At 35.8% G+C, this 17,588-nt stretch overlaps 1 protein-coding gene across 1 annotated transcript; it reads right to left on the reverse strand.

The window, feature by feature from the left end:
• Window positions 1–773: 773 nt before the first annotated feature.
• Window positions 774–16,326, reverse strand: LOC103712247 (vesicle-associated protein 1-1). The gene is made up of 8 exons (XM_008798725.3): window positions 16,124–16,326; window positions 15,922–15,992; window positions 15,685–15,766; window positions 15,453–15,568; window positions 15,167–15,334; window positions 15,016–15,057; window positions 9,897–9,974; window positions 774–1,194 (listed from the first exon to the last, which is right to left on the reverse strand). The coding sequence occupies exons 1-8, from the start codon at window positions 16,173–16,175 to the stop codon at window positions 1,087–1,089; spliced, it is 717 nt and encodes a 238-aa protein (XP_008796947.2). The 5' UTR covers window positions 16,176–16,326; the 3' UTR covers window positions 774–1,086.
• Window positions 16,327–17,588: the final 1,262 nt, after the last annotated feature.

Here is a 17,588-nt window from a genome sequence, read left to right on the forward strand (position 1 = left end):
TATCCAAAAACTCTGGACAAACAAGAGGTATCAGCCACTTCTACTTGGTCCCGCTCAGTCAGTTGAATGATAGATAAACTTTGTCCCTTCCCTTCCCCTTGGTTCACTTGGTATTTTGAAGGCAAATTTGACCAGAACACTGTAATATAACCTAAACAACTGTTAGCACCTGAAAAAGTCATGCCAGACAGCATGCCCACATGGTGAAACCTCAGACAAGCAAAAGCTCGACAAGCTTTTCCAACACCTTCAAGGTTTTTTTTTTTAATGTAGTTCTTTCTTCCTCTTCTTCTTTTTTTTTTTTTCTTTCTTTTTTTTTTTTTTTTTTTTTTGTACAACAACAGTTCCCATATAACTAGTATGAATGCGATTAACAAAACCAGAAAACAATAATTCACTAAAAAGCTCCAACAAGAATCCTTGATTATCCCATATGAAACCTTCCGAATGGTGGGCAGCAAAAAACGCAACCCAATCAGCCGTGTCATTCACCTTCCCATAGACATGCATGGTCGTGTAGAAGCCACACTACACTTCTCCAGTAATATGCAGATGTCGCCTCCCTGTGAATGTAATTCTTCACTATAGCACCTCTTTGGCAAAATATACAATGTATTTGCTGTCACTAGTGGAAATTATTCATGATTAAGACAACTAAATGGTGCTTTGTAATTTACTTAGGTCAAATGTAGGAATCTCCAGCTTGAGTATGACCTGGCTTTGATAGGCCAAGATTTTAATAAAGATACCTAGATCCATTCAAGATGAAATTGTTGGTTTTGCAAGGATAAAAGATATTTTAGGGTGTAATGTACTGGAAATTTAAAACAATCGATTCCTCACTATTCCAATCAAAGGGCTAAACAAGAATAAGTTACAAAAGAAGAATAACTCAAAATGGCTTGGCAGATCACGTATTACATGTGCTGACTACTGAGTTACGAGCACAGAATTGCTAAACATGAGATCAGCGTGTCCTAGATACAAACCGCTTCACACAATCAACCTTGGAATGTTTAAGATCTCCTCATTTCAGTCATACTTTCCTGTTAGGAATGGCCAACAGGATGCAAACACCTACAGAAATTACGCCTTCACAAGATAGCCCAGAAGGGTTCCCAGCAAGGCAACAATAACCACGAACATGAAGGAGAAACCACCATGCTGTTTGCTGACTTCTCGCCTCATAAGCTCCTGTACATATGGACAAACCACCATAAAAACACCTTTAAACAATAGGGAATAGTAGGGGGAGGAAAATATTAAAAATATTGGGCATGCCAAAAGGAGGTGATGCAATTTATAGAACAAGTACGGCTTCCACTTTATATTTGTCTGCATACAAAACAGAACATGTAGGTTGTTTCTTTCCTTTAAGTTATTAATCTATAGTAATAATATGTTCCCTATGGAAGTAAAGACATCCAATGTGAGATTCCCAAAAAAAAAAATTATACAATCACTAATTACAATTTTATTCTCTAATCAAAATAGGAATATTTCTTATTCCCCATTCAAATCATTAAAATGTTCTTTTTTGTTCCCCTTTTCTATATCTATTCATTGATGTCATCTAATGTGCTTGCCATCATGGAGGAAATACTCAGTTGTGCATGTAAAATTCTAGGTTACAGAATCCTAAACTTGATTTTTCATGAATTTATGTTGGTTTCTAAACATACAGAGCACATATTTGGTTGATCAAAGGTTAGAAATATTTACTTAAATAACTTGAGCATTTAATCATTAAAACTTTGGCACTGCAGCTGGTGAGGCACATTTAAATGGTGTCTAAACTTTTAAATAGAGGATTTAGATATCTTCTTTTGCATAGAATCATAAACTCTTCTATTTATTTTTCATAAGCTTACTGGATCACTGCTTTACCTGACACCACTTCAACGCCATATCTGTACAAATTTCAGGATTTTCCTAAAATACAATTTGAAACTTCCACACCCAAATTAATAAAGTTTGATTGCATGCACCCATTTTGAATTGGAACCCTGGAGTTTTAAGTAATATTTGCAACTTGCAAGAAGGTAGCAGAAAGTATAAGATAATGAGAAACCACTTTCTTAGATTCTCCATTTCATTGTGTCTAGGAGCGACAACTGGTTGGATGCTACTTGATCCAAACCCAAATTCATTCGTGTAAGAAGTATAAGAACTAGCATGGAAGGTTGGATCTATACCAGAAATCTAGTCAAATAGTAATTGGGTAATAACAGGTTGGGTGATGGTAAGAAAGTCCCATCCTCTCCAACCAAAATGAAAGGAGTTAACGCGAGCAATGGGTTAGATGCAAAAACAATTTCCACGACTACATGAACTCCTCCTGAAACTCCTCATTCACTTCCACTTCGGTGCCAAGTCCACTAAGGATGTGAGACCAAAGCAAACTCCCCATGCCCCAGCCCAATTTATGAGTGAAATTTGCCAACATGGGATCTCAAATCTAATGCTCGGTTAGCTTATCTACTACTTCAGTTAGTTATTTCTTTTTTAACATATAATGGTCTGTTGCATGCAATCCAACAGGGTTAGTTTACTGGCTGTTTAGGGCTTGGGTTATAGATCATGTAGAAGAGAAGGAATGGACATCTTTAGAATTGCCATTTCCCGTCTTAAGGTTTAAGGAATCGGATTCATATGACATCCTTTTATACATCTCTAAACTTTACACGCAATGCAACTATTCATTTCTCCTCCACGGTTAACGATGAAAAAGGTCTTCTTATGTTCTCCCTACTAGTTTGTTTTATCTTCTTCCCTGTTTAATCTCATTGTCTTGTGCGAATCTGATTTCAGGTTGCACTGCTAGGTTCAGAGATTAAAGAATTGGTGGCAGCAAGAATAAGGAGCCAATGAAGGATGGAGAAGAATGGTGAAGGGGGGAGCATAGCAAAGGAGATGGGCTGGAGGGTCATTGCCTACACCACCAACTTGGTTGTTTTGTTGGAGGTCTTGAGGTCATTCAATATGTTCCTCTAGCATATGATATAGTAGCATTCTCTCTCCAAAGCAGGATCCAGTTATACAAGTGCTGATGAGTGGAGATACCGAGATTAGAGTGCATGCTCCCTTCATATTAGAACGTGGTTTTGACCATACAACATTCCATCTCACCATTAAAATAAACAATGTGCAAAGAAGTAGTAATAAAATTTTGAGATTACAAAAACATAAATGGGCATACTTCAAAAATTCTTTAAGGCACAAATTCTGTTGAAAAGCTTGATGATAAGTCTGGATGATTAACTCTGCTCCATCACTAATGAAGGACGAAATTGGTGAAACTTGATGCCACCTTCAATATTGGATGCCCCTAAACCTTCTAGATAAGCTAACCGAGCATCAGATTTGATCATGGTTAAAGGGTGGATAACATAAATTTAGCCAGCCAACCAGCCAAACACCACTTAAAAAGTGGTGAATAAACTTATTCGGTCTTTTTTGAAGGGGAATAAACTTGTTCAGTCAATGGATGAAAAAAGGGTACTTAACCAGGTTAACCCAATCTTACCTGTTAACCCAATCAATCATACTACTCCCCATGTACACCACCCTTCTCAGTATCATGCATATGACTTCTCATCCCATTCTCTAATGAATTATACACTCCCCACTAGAAAAGACAAAAATTAGTGATATGATCATATGGGTCTTGTCCCATTACTATAAGTTTCCACAATATGTAGATGGTGCATAGAGGCAACAACTACTCAAAGAGCATGTTTGATGTTGCTTTTGTTTGTGAGAAGAGAAGCCAGAAACTGTTTTCTAGCTTCTCCTGAAAATGCTTTCTGACTTCTTCTTGTAAAAGCACTTTTCAACATTTTTTTTGAAAAGTTTTTTTTTGCTCTAAAAGTCGCAAAAGTAATACCATACATGCCCTAACGGCCCGTTTGTTAGTTAGAAGATCTTATCAGTCTAGTCCAATAAGATCCCCAACAAACTTTGTCTTTGAAAAATGGCAGAAAGAAGGTCGATGAAAAAGATACGGACTATCCAAGGAGCAGCCAATCCCTGTTTTTCAGAGATAAGTAATCCCATTTTCGAGATAATATATCTTATCACTAAAAGATAAGTATTAGTCTACCGAACCTGATCTCTTTCAACCATCTTCTTTCCCTCATATTTTCAGAGGAGATATCTTTATCAGAAGATCTTATCAGGCCGATAAGATCTACTGGCATCCAATCAGGCTCCATGGGAGCAAACTAGATTTTCCGCTTAAGGTGTCACTCCTGCTTTAGAATCTCTTTGAAAACTCGTGCTTGCACCTTCATCCTTATTAAAAAATTTAAAGAGACAAGCTTCCCCCCACCCAATATGATCCTTTGGCATCCAATCAGAACCTAAGGGTGCAAACTGGTTAGAATTACCCACCTATATGCAATTCTGCATCAAATTTGACCAAATACAAATAAATATTTAGATCTTAGTCGTAGGAATATTTCACTTAAGGTGCTGTACCTACTTCAGAATGTCCCTCGAAGCTCGTCCTTGAACCCACTTATTGCAACTTTTTTAAGAGACAAGCTTCCCACTCCCACACCTGCATATGCTCCTACACCTACTGTTGCTACTAGTAACTAAGATTTGGATATCCAACACCTTTTCCTAGATCCAGATTGAAATTTGTAGTCAAGGCTTTCTCGTGATCCAATACTACAGTACATTTTAATAAAACTCACCTGAAGACTAAATTCCTAAGTCTTAACCTTTTCTCCCTCTCCTCATTTGTACTAGGTCCTAGTGCGTTCCTCTTTTACCTCCATCCTTGTCTGATATGCTGCTGCCACAATCCCCACCTCAAGCAATGGCTAACCAAGCAAAAGCCCTAGGCCTTGACTAGGCCATCTCCTAACACTTCTCCTCAAGCAGAAAGTCCCAAGGGACGTCCAATTTCCATCTATAGCCCCTAGTCATTGTCTCAAGCAAAACTCTCGTAACATCTCGAGATGCTTCTCCTTCATTATGTATTATTTTTCTAGATGATTTTTTGATTGGTGTGGACATTTGTCTCTTTGGCTTGATATCTTTTTATTTCTTGTTCACCAAAAGCTTCAAGTATATGTTGCATTCCTTCGAACCTTTAACAATAATTCTTAAACTAAGCCAATATTCTAAAGTGTCACTCTGTTTGCAAGGCTCTAAATTATCTATCTCCATATCTCAGAGTGCTTCAACTGCTCCATACTAGTTAAATACACCCTAAACACTAAAGTTCTTACATAAGTGAAAGAAAGAAGAGCACCTCCAAAAATTGGGAGTGCATTACCAAATTGCTTAAATAATAATAAAACTACTTAATTAGGACCTGAGATCATAGCCATCTGGACTATTTCACAATCACAATCATCTAGCCCTTTTCCCAAGGGGAACTCTAGTTACATTACAGACAACAAAATCCAAAAATCAGAATAACACAATAATAAGGTCTCTTTCTTCATTCTCATTAGTTGCAACTAATGACCCATGGTTTTCTTTCTTCTTTCTTTCGAGCAACTTCCATCCACTCACACACATACTACATTTTTTTTCTCAACTGAATTTCCCTATTAGCATGATTTTTATCATCAGAATCTTAAGCACAATCTGACAATATTTAGGATATCTAAGATTAGATGTGATCCTGAGTAGTTATACTGAGCACCATTTATAAGGCCAAAGCTGGATTAAACAATTTATCATGCACAATTTAGTAGTATTATTCAATAACATGATATATTGACTAGCTAATTCTACATTATTTGTTATGCATGAGAAAAATACTCCTAAACCCATATAACAGTACTACTGAAATAACATTACTAATTCTGATTCTAGAGATCTACCAAAAAGGACTTTGCCAAAGTTGCTGCTTTTTCGAGAATGTTATTAAATTAGAATTTAACAATAAAGGCAACAGATGGCAGTTCTTATTTCTTATGCTTTTTCTCCTTTCTATGAGAATATCTACATGTCTAGTTTTTTACATTCTACTGCATGTACTCACTGGCATGCTTGCTGAAATTGTATTTAAATAATTAAATTGCAGCTCATTTATTTTTTACATATTTTATGATTATGTCACTCAACTTCAGTCGCTATCATTGAACTTTGCCAAAAATGCACAATTTGTGTTCAGACTAATATCCAATTCATATACATATAAATCCAAAGCATTATGTATATGACCAATAACTGACTCGTATCTATATCCAATTTAATACGCATCGATGCAAATTTAGTATCTTTTTAATACATGTGTAAGCATTTTTATACATTAAAATGAGAATGGATATGAAAATTACTAATATTTCATCCTTATTCTATCCTTTTTTAGCCCCACTCTATGACCAAGTTTACTCAACAGCAACGGGCATGATTCAGAAACCTAGAATCTTTCATAGGGATTATGAAATGGAATTTCCAGAGAGAGCTTTAACTAGATTAAGTGCCAATTAGATGAGCGGACACAAGTTTCTACATAAACCATATTAGGCAACTTAAATGATTCAAATTTAGAATCATCAGAAATTGCAAAAGGAAGTGGGAAGATAGGTTTAAAGGATTAGATATTTGCGAAGAATGTCAAGATCAAGCACAGGATAAAGAAAGGTGAATTACTAATGCTTCTAGGCTTCTTTGTGCAAAGCAAATCTGTATCCAAATCTAGTTCATACCTGGTGTAGCCAATTGTAGGAAAAGGAACCACAACCAAGTAAAATGGTGAAGGAAATCAAAAGAATCAAGTTTTCCCATTTCCCCATCTACTAAGATTGATTAGCATTATCTTTTTATTAAGTCGGAATGTTCAACTAAGAAATTCATTCAGGTCAATCTAGGGCTTTTCTAATATATTCTAAGAAAAAAAATGAAATCTCCTAAATTCTATAAAAAACTTAGACAGGAAGAGATATTCTTGCTGACCAGCTGGAGCATCACCCTGGTGTAGGACCATTTAGAGATGACCAACAAAAGTTTGCCGAACTATCCAAACCAAGTGGTACAGCTTGTGCAGTGACATACCAGCCTAGAACTAGGATGGTTCGAGCTTCCAAAACTGGGCAAGAGGAGAATTAAGCTGAACCAACATATTCCACTCAGTTTGCGCAATATTGACCCAGAACATGCTGGTTCCCCCAGGCCGAACCAACCCCTCCTTATAAAACTCTCAAACCTATCCCCATCCTAATCTTCGATCCTTATCCTCCGATCCCACCTCTCTCCTTGCCTCTCTCTCTCTCTCTCTCTCTCTCCTATCTCAATGGCAAGCACACCACCTCTGCCAATTGCCCTCGACTGCTTCCATCTTAGCACCAATGCTGCTGAGCTCGCCTCCATTGTCACCGCCCACATCCACCCATTCGCCACTACAAAGGTTGGGGGCTTGGAAGTGTTGATGGGGATCTTGATGCCCTCAATCTCCAAAAGCTGCACTATGTCCACCACCACACACATCTCTCTCTCTCTCTCTCTCTCTCTCTCTCTTCTAGTACCAATACCTAACTGGCATGGTCGAACGTACCATTTGTCCTATGGTATAGTACTGGTGCTCTGTCGACACCATATCTAAGCAACATGGGTCCTGGCACTTTACCAGCACACACATTCTGGCACCGATACTACCAACACTGTGACCAACATATGCATAAAAGTCCTACAAACAAAAATTTAGCTCACTATCAAATTTTCATAAATAGGGCAAATGAGGGAAATTTTGATTGCTATGCTCAAATAAGAAATCAGATAAACCTATCCTGATGTTCGAATAAGAAGGAAAGCAACTAGAAAATATATTTTAAGGGTTTCAAGGTTAGCAAATTAGTTGAATATTGACCCCATATCAGAATAAGTCACATTCGATGCAGATTACTGAAGATGATGAGTTAATTTCAGTTCCAAGACTGACATCATATTTTTAAAACTGAAATCAGTTTCTGAACATTAACAAATATTAGAAGTATCAAATAAGAACAACTTTAAGATTAAAATGCAAGTAAGATTAGTGCAGCAATAAATTCTGCAGAGAAAAATGTCGAAGTACTACAGCAGAAACTAGCGGACATAATAAATTGAGTAGATTATGGAAAGAGCATAAAGAAATAGAGTTAGACAGAAAGAGAGAGGAAGGCCAGGCTGACCTAAACTTTTTTCTTCTTATTTCAAAAATAAGCCACGTACACTAATTTCATGCAATCCTAGTAGGCCTTTTTATACACTCTCTGCGACTTCTCCAAATAAACTAGGACTCCTCGAAAGCGAAAGTAGTTTTCCTAGAGAAATCAGCAATCAGCCCACTTATTCAATTCCATTTAAGATCCCGTAATTAGGATCAAAACTATATCCTACCAACCACTAATTAACTCCAACTTCGACTCCTCAAAAAAACAAAGAGGAAGGTTTTGAGAAATGGATCACTGTTCACAGTACTGAAGAATGAAAAGTGCCTAATAGTAAGTCCCTCTTTTTTAATAAAGAAATAACTTCCTTAGATACCCCCACAGTAAATTAAAGTTAAAAAACTGAAGACTAAAACTAATGTTGAATTATCTAAGTAACCTTTAGGCTACAAATCATGCCTGATCATTGCACTATGGCTTTGATATAATCCCAAAGAATGCTTCTGCATCACCCTTTATGTACCTAGAAAAATCTCCATCAGACACCCCTAGCTGGCTGTTTACAAGAAAGTAGCATATCTTTCGATATTGGAATCTCTCAACAAAATGACTCCACAAAACTAGATTTGATCCCATGCATATCCCATCACAATAGCCTTTCTTAGTTTCTGAGCTCTAAGAAAAAAAGGAATACATAACTCTGCCTCCTCTTCAAATCTCAACTGAATTTCACTGCTAATTATTTGTCAAAATCAGTATCAGTTCATTGTTGAAGAAATTATACCTCGAAACCCATTAGCAACTTGGCTCGTAATAATAGTTCATGAAAAGAAGGGATCACGAACTCCAAACTCAAATTATAAGAGCTTGTTGTTGCAAGTCTCATGCTTAAGGTCACAAACTCATAGTCCCACTTGGTAAAATAGTTGCAATCAGCAGTTGAATTGCCTCTGGTTGCTTTAGAAATCCATTTGTTTTCCCTGAACTTGACACTGTGATTTTAGTGTTTCCTCTACCGAGGCTGCAGCAGGTCCCACTCAACTTGGTATTTCTGCACCATCCAGTAGTCAAGAGCTATATCCTTTCTTACCCAAGCATCTAGGTCATTGGCCAAAGAAACCCATCAGGCAGACCTTGTTGGAATTCTTCAATCCATTATCACCCTAATAGAATCCAAATACCGTCTTCATTGAAAAATTGACCTCAACAAACTCGTGTAAAACATAATTCGCAGTCAATTTTATACAAATAGCCAAACAAATTATATTAGTCATTCTTCAATGATTATTCCTCATTTAATTTGAACTTTAAAAATCACCTGTGTAACTATGATATTTATGAGCTCCCAAGCAGATTGTACCATTTACTTGAGTTCTCTTGAGGAACTTGCTGAACTAGCGGCATGGATTCTAACTTTGATGCAAGATTTAAAAAGCTGAAGGTAACTAAAAGTGGATAATGACCATGTAAAAAATAAAATAATATCTAACACTATTAGTGAACTCAAATAAGAGAAGCCTAGAAAACTCAAAACCATCGTTAGAATGGAAGCATCGCTATCGGTATTAGGCAAAATAAGAAATAGTCGAAAATAACAAAGCAACAAAAAAGATTACACGAATTTATTTTTGACACAAATATAAAGATGTCAAATTGATTTCAATTTTATGCAAGATAAGTTCAGTTCATTAGCACACCTCATATTCTATGGCAGAAAACCGGCTAGTCACCAATCTGGATAAAACAATTTTTTACAGTAAAATTCATGATACAGATCCTTACCAACTCCTGTTGAAGTTTATTGTTCTGTTGAATAGCAGCATTCTTCTCCTCAGTCAACCTTGAAATCAAAGCCACTGCCTGAAAATAAAATAAAATAAAAATGATTTTACAATGCCATACAACAAGAGACGAGTTGACCGTGCTTTAAACTAGATAGTAGCCAAAATGCTATTATATCACGAGTCTTGTGTATATTCTGCATTAAAAAAAACTGAATTGCGCTATAGATCTAGGTCATCAAGTCATCCACAAACCATAGCTAGTTGGGAGAATGCGTTCAAACTGGACTTCACAGAGTATAGAAACTAAAACAAAAATAAATGAAGAGACATGAAGCAATCATGCAAATATGCAGTTCATTCTGTTAAATGACTTTACAAGATATACACGAAATTAAGATGTTGAACTGCACAAAAAAAAAAAAGTGCTTTAACATGAATAAGTAATTTTGAGGTGGTCTATCTCCCTATTGTTGTCTCTTTTGCTATTGTCCTTCAGTGATGTTTCCAAACATAAGACATATTAACTGTGACTATATTTTCACATCTCTTTGATTTTATGGTCATGTTTCTTTCTCTATACTTTAATGACTCACGTGTTATTAAAGAAACAGAATATTTTCTATATATCCCTTAAAAAGATAAAGTTTGGCCCTTAAAGCTGTTTTGTTCATGAATTGTGCAACGAGGTGTTTCCCAACAACTCCTTACGGGAATATCTGGTTTGGTAGCCTACCAATTTCCATAAGGTTTTCCTATAGCCTTTTATGTCCCATATATTTCATTAAATTTTTAAAAATACTCTCTCTCTCTCTATTCCTCATTTGAACATTTTCTTGTTACCATGTCCAATTCGCAAATTGATCTTGCATTTGTTTGCTAGAGCATAGACATCTTGAAACTTCAATATATGTCCCACTAAATAATATAGAATTACTAAAAAAAACATGGTAAGGGTAGATAATGCTGCAACTGATGGTTACAAAAATTAGTGGAACCAGATCAAGTCTTTTTGAACATATCTATCTGACATCTTATCTTAAAGGCAAAGCTGCTTCTTATCTTAAAGGCAAAGCTGCTTACATTTTGCTTGTCTAAGACGGTCAATTTACACCAAAGTTATAAGTTTCTGTCTTCATTTTTTCACACAATTTACACCACTATGCACAAAATATTCCCATCATACATTCAACTCAGTATTTTTTTGAACAACTTAGTGGGACAAGGGAAAATGAGTATATAGAAAACACGAGGATAGTAATTGATATACATAGGAGCAGCACAGCAAGGTCAGATTCAGATTGCAACATACATGATCCAACCCAACTTGATTATATAGAAAACAGAAAACACGAGGATCGTAATTGATATACATAGGAGCAACAGTGCAAATGGGCCATATTCAGGTTGGATATAATACATGATCCAAACCCAACTTGACAAGCAAACTGGGTTGAATGTCTCAAATGTAAAGGATAGAAGTTTAAGCAGAGTATAGCCAAGATATATCTTATAAAAAAGAGCTACAACCTAACTGAAACCTAACAGCCTCAATGCAAATATAAGAAAAATCTGCCCTGCATCCTTAATGAAATATATTCTTAAAAGACTGGTCAATTCAGATGCTTACATGCATCAAACAGCCCTAATCTTCAACTCATTGCATTAGCACTAACACTACATTTGGATCAACAAGCCTCGTGTTACTTTTCATAGACCTATGTACACTATAGGAAATGGCATTTACTAACCAGTAGAGAGCCAGTGACAAGAAACCAACGAGCAAGAGCAAATTCAGGTATTGCAGTGGAAAAACTGTAATGTCTATAAATGGAAGTGGAGCACCTCCAAAGAATTCGAATAACATAATTTCCATACTTTATTTTATATATGACATGCTAAAAACCAGCCAAAGGTTTTCTTAAAAAAGATTCATTTGAGGGAAGATAACAAACAAAACAAGGATAGAGTTGGTCGTATTATAGTAAGCAAAAAAGAAGTCACAAAAGAAATTTTGGAAGTGCCAAAAGGCTGGAGAAATAGGAGGTGCCACACTTTGAAAGTGCTACAAAAATGACTAATAGATGCATATATTATGAGAATACAGCTCTAATTCAATTTCCTATAATAGCAGCAGTGTATTAATCATATGATCAAGCTATTCTATAACTTTGACTGTCATGTATCATCATAGATGCCAATCTGTTATAAGATTTAGAATTATAACTCCATCAAACCAAATTTTCAAGCAGAGAAATGTGTGCAAAGATCCTCTTATAAGAAGTATTTTGTACATGTGGTGCAGAACTGTATGGAAATACCTAAAACCTATGTAAGATTTCAAGTGACCAAATTGGCAAGGTAGGCTATAGGAACAAAGGTCACACAGTCCTTGATTATATATATATATATATATATATATATATATATATATATATATATATATATATATATATATATATATATATATATTAATCTAAACAATGATTAATAGTCTAATATTGCATGATATGACATAAAGATCAACAATATATCAATCTGACACAGCTATAATTGTGAAATTTCAAGTGTCAAACATCAACAAAGTTTACAAAGCTATAAATAATAAAGACTATCCCTTGCTTCATGGTATCATGTTGATCTCATAGTGGTTAATGTCTCAAATTTATGGATACAATTCAAACAGACTTAAATTATGCAACTTCCTTTTCAACATCTTAAAGAATAAGGTTCCAAGAGGAATTAATGGGAGTGAGAGTTCACTCTTTATGCCTATGTTTCATGCTAATGCATTTGGTTGGTCAAGGATCTAAGTATTGTTTACCATACTCATGAGAAGAAGGCATCCTTGTATTGTGCATGATAACATTGGGTACCTACCAAGTACCAACATAACAAAATAATAGCACAGGCTACTCCTTTTTCTTTTTGCATCTATGCTGCTTTTACTAGTAGCATTATCTTCGACTGGCACAAAGTACGTGCTCCACCTGTGAGGGGAGAAAGTGGACAGAAGAAACTGCCATTTCCTGAGAGGCTGTGCACTTTTTTTAAGGACTACATTTTATTCTTTAGTGGTTTCCTCTTATCTGATCTTGTATTGAAACATGCATCCTCCAAGAGATAAAGATAAAAAGGATCTGTGACCGAAGAAGAGAAAAGAAGAGTCATGGGTCACTTATGTGCTAATTTTTTTAGTTACATATGTTGATGTCTAGGTAGAGGGAGTCTGGGTGACAAACTCAGTAGTCTGGCCACACAATCCTTCTGACATCAAGATAGTACGTAAAGCAAATAAACAAAGGCTTAAAAATTAAGACAGAAAAAGAAACCCACATAATCGCAAGAAGATACTGAGATATGTTATGAACAACTTGAATGAACAAACAGTACAATTAGTAAACAAGTCATGAAAAGCAAGCTATAAGCAAGTCATGAAAAGCACGTAAGAAACAAAATGAACCCATGTCATTGTCAACCTACTTCATAGCATATTGCATTGATACACTACGATACAGGCTGATATCTTAAATATCAGATGGTGTGAATAGATAATTTAGTCCTTGCTCCTAATATTTCAAACTACTAACATCACAAAGTGGCATTAGTGATGGAGTTCTTTTCTTCTTTCTGCATTCATCCCAACAATGCCTCATGGGGCTTTTAAGTTTTGGTTTGTCTTTTTCTTTTGCCCCCCATTGTCACCCCTTGATACATAAACAAAGTATTGTTTTGACTTCTACTCAATTTTCCCAGTTGAAACAACTATTACATGCTTTCTCACATTTAGTAATGGTTTCTTCAAAACACCTTCAGGATGAACATTCATCCATGAATCAAATATCTTCAAAAAAGAAAAAAGAAAATCCTAGTTAGTTAGCCAGAAGATCATTTATTTTCCAATCTTTTCACGAAACTAATTCCTTATAAAAATCATGTCATGTTTGTCCACTTCATAAATGATACTGCCTGAGTCATCATTATTACTGTTTCTGATCTTTTGTCACATGGCCTTACTAGCCCATCTAATGTATCTTTTTTTGGCAATTCATGACATTAATTCAAAATTTGATCCCACATTTGAATATTATTCTCATCAAAGTTTCATCAATAAGTAAGAGTGTAGGGCATAATAGATCAGCTCCTTACATAATGATTCTGAAACATATTCACTAGAAGACTTATTAACTCCATAGACCACAGACATAGGCCTTGAGAACATCAAACTCGATCCATGCTGAGATTGATCTTAATCTTGGTTCCATCCTCATAAACCAATTTCTTAGAACTAGACGATAAACATCTTAAGAAGACCAACTTCCAACTTCAAAAAAACAGTTAAAGGGCACTTCTCATAACACAACTGTAAAGACACTTGGTATGCATTCTCTTTGTATCAAAAATCAGAAAACTGTTGGTGCTAAGTTGTTGACTTAAAGTTGCACAGTCAAGGTAACAAAATCATATATCTATTTGATAACATCTGTTAGTTAATAAGAATTTTAACTAATCTGTCGAATTTATCCTGCAGTAACAGATTCAGCTTTTGGATTTATTAACCTACTCTAAGCAATAGATTGAAATAAAAACTATATCTGTTACATCAGGCAGTAACTTCAAATTTTGCTAAAAAATATTCTACTATAATGAAACAAAGGGATGCCTGCACAAAAAGTGAAAAACTAAAAAGCTTCCATTTGAAGGTATTTTCCATCCACATCTTTATAGTTGACACATGATATCAACGACAGTTGACTATTTCAAAGTATTCTTGGCGCTAGTAAATATGCATGTATGACTATGGATAACTTTAACCACTGTACCTTTAGTATCTCATGCAAGTAAATTTTAACTCCATTCGGCATTTCATACAGCTATATAATAGTTTGTGAGGCAAAGTGTATGCTCTGAGGCTCAATACTAAGTAAAGAGTCAGCTGTTTGTTGAATTACAAACATGCAGATGCAACTGGATTCTAGTACGATCAAAAGCATGGATACAGAAAGATCAGAGTTAAATTATCCCTTCTTTGTACCCCAAAAGTCCAACAAAAGCAGTAGTTTCTAAGGTCTAACATGAGTTTGATACGTATTTTAAGTATGATTCCCACAAAGACTCACCTCTGAAGATTTTTCTTGCAGCTCTGTCTGCTCCCTCGATGCCTGCAACCGTTGCACAATCAAGTAATTTACCCCCCTTCTTTATGAAGGTAAGCACAAAATTTTTAACAAAAACAAATGTATCTATGACCCAAAGATTCCAAAAACTCACAGCAGAAACAAATTCTCTGGTAGTCATGTTAGCGTTGTCCGATATAGAAGGCCTTGGTGATGAACCCTCCTCAGGTTCCTCAGGGACCGGTGAAGGTGGCTGAGGCGGTGACACATATACAACCCTCAATTTGACCTCGTCCACCATATTACCAGAATCTTTAGAGAACTAAACAGCGCCCAATTCCACACATCAATATTCAGATTGGATTCCAGAAAGAACACACAGTTTCTAGTCTCTATCTGATTAGTTTCAGAGAATGCATAATAAAGAGAAAAGGGGGCACCATTTCTGGGGTGATATCCTTCACAGTTGCACCAGGACTCGCGACAACACTCTGAACCAGAAATTTGTCCTTGCATTGCATGTCAGGAGGAGCCTCCCGCTGTGCTTGCATTGTAACTGAAGCAAAAAGGTGATGATGATGACAGCATTAAATTAAATATATAACAAAACAGAACATTCTCCAAGAAAAAAAAAGAAAGAAACATTAGCAGATTTTGAGATGAAATCCATACCAATGACATCGCATGTTTGTCGAGGCAATATGATTCCAGTGTTGGGCCGCACGCAATACTTCTTCGGGCTCGTAGTCTTGACCTTTAAAAAAAGAACAGCATTCCCACCGGCAGTTATTCAATAACAATCACAAAAAAAAGATCAAAAAAATCAACCTTTTTTTCTTTTTTCTTCGATTTCAAGAGAATCTGCCTTCAAGGTTACAGAAATTCTCATAAATGATTAGAGATTAATACCTTGAAAGCTATGCAGTCATCGGTCTTGTTGTATAGCTGAAGAGAGCACGAGATCTGCTTCTTTAATTCAACTGCGCAAACCGAACCAACCACAGAAAAGATCAAGAAAACTCAGAAATAATCGAAACCCTAAGAAAGACTTGGATCAAAAAGAGATGGAGAGGGAATCGAGAACAAGGGAAGAGGGGGATGAGAGAGTTACAGGGGAATTTAAGCTCCAGGGGCTCGATGCCGAGCAGCTCGCGGGCGCTCATGATCTCGAGATCGATTGCTGGCTTTAGTTTTTCGGCGCCGCGGAGGCGGAGAGACAAAGGAGGAGGAGGGCGAACGAATCAGGGGGGGGGAGAGAGAGAGAGAGAGAGAGGGAGAGCCGAGAGAGCTAGGAATAGGAAGTTGGGGATTTTTCAGTGTCGGGAACCGAAACCAAGAGGACTCCGCAGCTGCTTCTTTTTTTTTTCCCCCCACTTTTCTTTTGCCCCTTTCCAGGTCTTTTCTATCTTTATAGTAGGCTCTAGATGGCAGCTACCATATCATGTTACAAGTGGCAATCGTGCACCAGGCGTTGGAGTGTTTTTTGAATTGGGGTTACGGAGGCAAACATTTTGCCATCCCATTAGCTGGCCCAAATTAAATAAAAAAAAGGGGGGAATTTGAGTTATGGTAAGATAGTTCTAAAAGTTTAAGCCAGTCTATTCTGATTGAGCCAATCTTGATCAAATTTTAGTCTGATCAATTTTGATTTGATATTAATTGTATACTCTGAGATTACAATTGACTTGTTTATCAATATTTCAAGTTTAATCTAAATTTAATTTTAAATTAAGCAGAAATACGCCTAGGTAATGAACTTGAAAATCATAAATTGAGTTGAAATCAATTTATTTTTAAATCAAGCTTGGTTCGAACATGAATTTGAGTTTGAATTCAAGAGCATGACGTCAAGCCATAAAAATTAGTGATGTCCAAAAATTTAATGTTGGTACTTGATTAGATTGAGAATTAACACAAACTAAGATTATACAATTATGGATTTTATCAACTTATTTTACAGTTGGAATCTTATTTGTGAAGTTTATAGTAAAATATATATTTCATTGTAAAATCTTGGATTCGTCGTCCCCTTTAGGTAAATATAAGTAGTAAGACATTAAAAATCAGAAGGCAATGATCCCATTAGATGTCTTCAATTTCCACTTCATCTTGGCGATCTTTTGTGTCGAAAAATTAATTAGCTTAGTTGTATCAAGCATGCACATCTTCTTTGAAATTGACAAACAAGTGATGGTATCTTTATAATTAAATAAAAATCTTAATAAATGATGGCTAAACTTTGGTAGTGAGAATTGATAAGCATTTGAGTCCAAAAAATGTTATCTTGCATTATAGTTCCGCATCCTGTACTGACCTTACTTTTCAATTTTACCACATTGGTTGCATATAACTTGAAATTAACATTTTCAGTTTGGACTTTGAAGAAAAGCTGAAAGAGATCTAAACCCTTCGTGTCCACAAATCAACTAACTTATTCTATTTCTACAAAATATATGAAATAGTTCATTGTTTGCTCATATGAGTATACTTGTCAAGATTCCAGCAATTGAAGTGGTTATGGCAATATATCTATGAGATGGTTAACACATGCCTTTTACAATATAATGTCTTTCTCT

This window comes from Phoenix dactylifera, chromosome 17 (assembly GCF_009389715.1).
Source record: "Phoenix dactylifera cultivar Barhee BC4 chromosome 17, palm_55x_up_171113_PBpolish2nd_filt_p, whole genome shotgun sequence".
Taxonomy (NCBI): domain Eukaryota; kingdom Viridiplantae; phylum Streptophyta; class Magnoliopsida; order Arecales; family Arecaceae; genus Phoenix; species Phoenix dactylifera.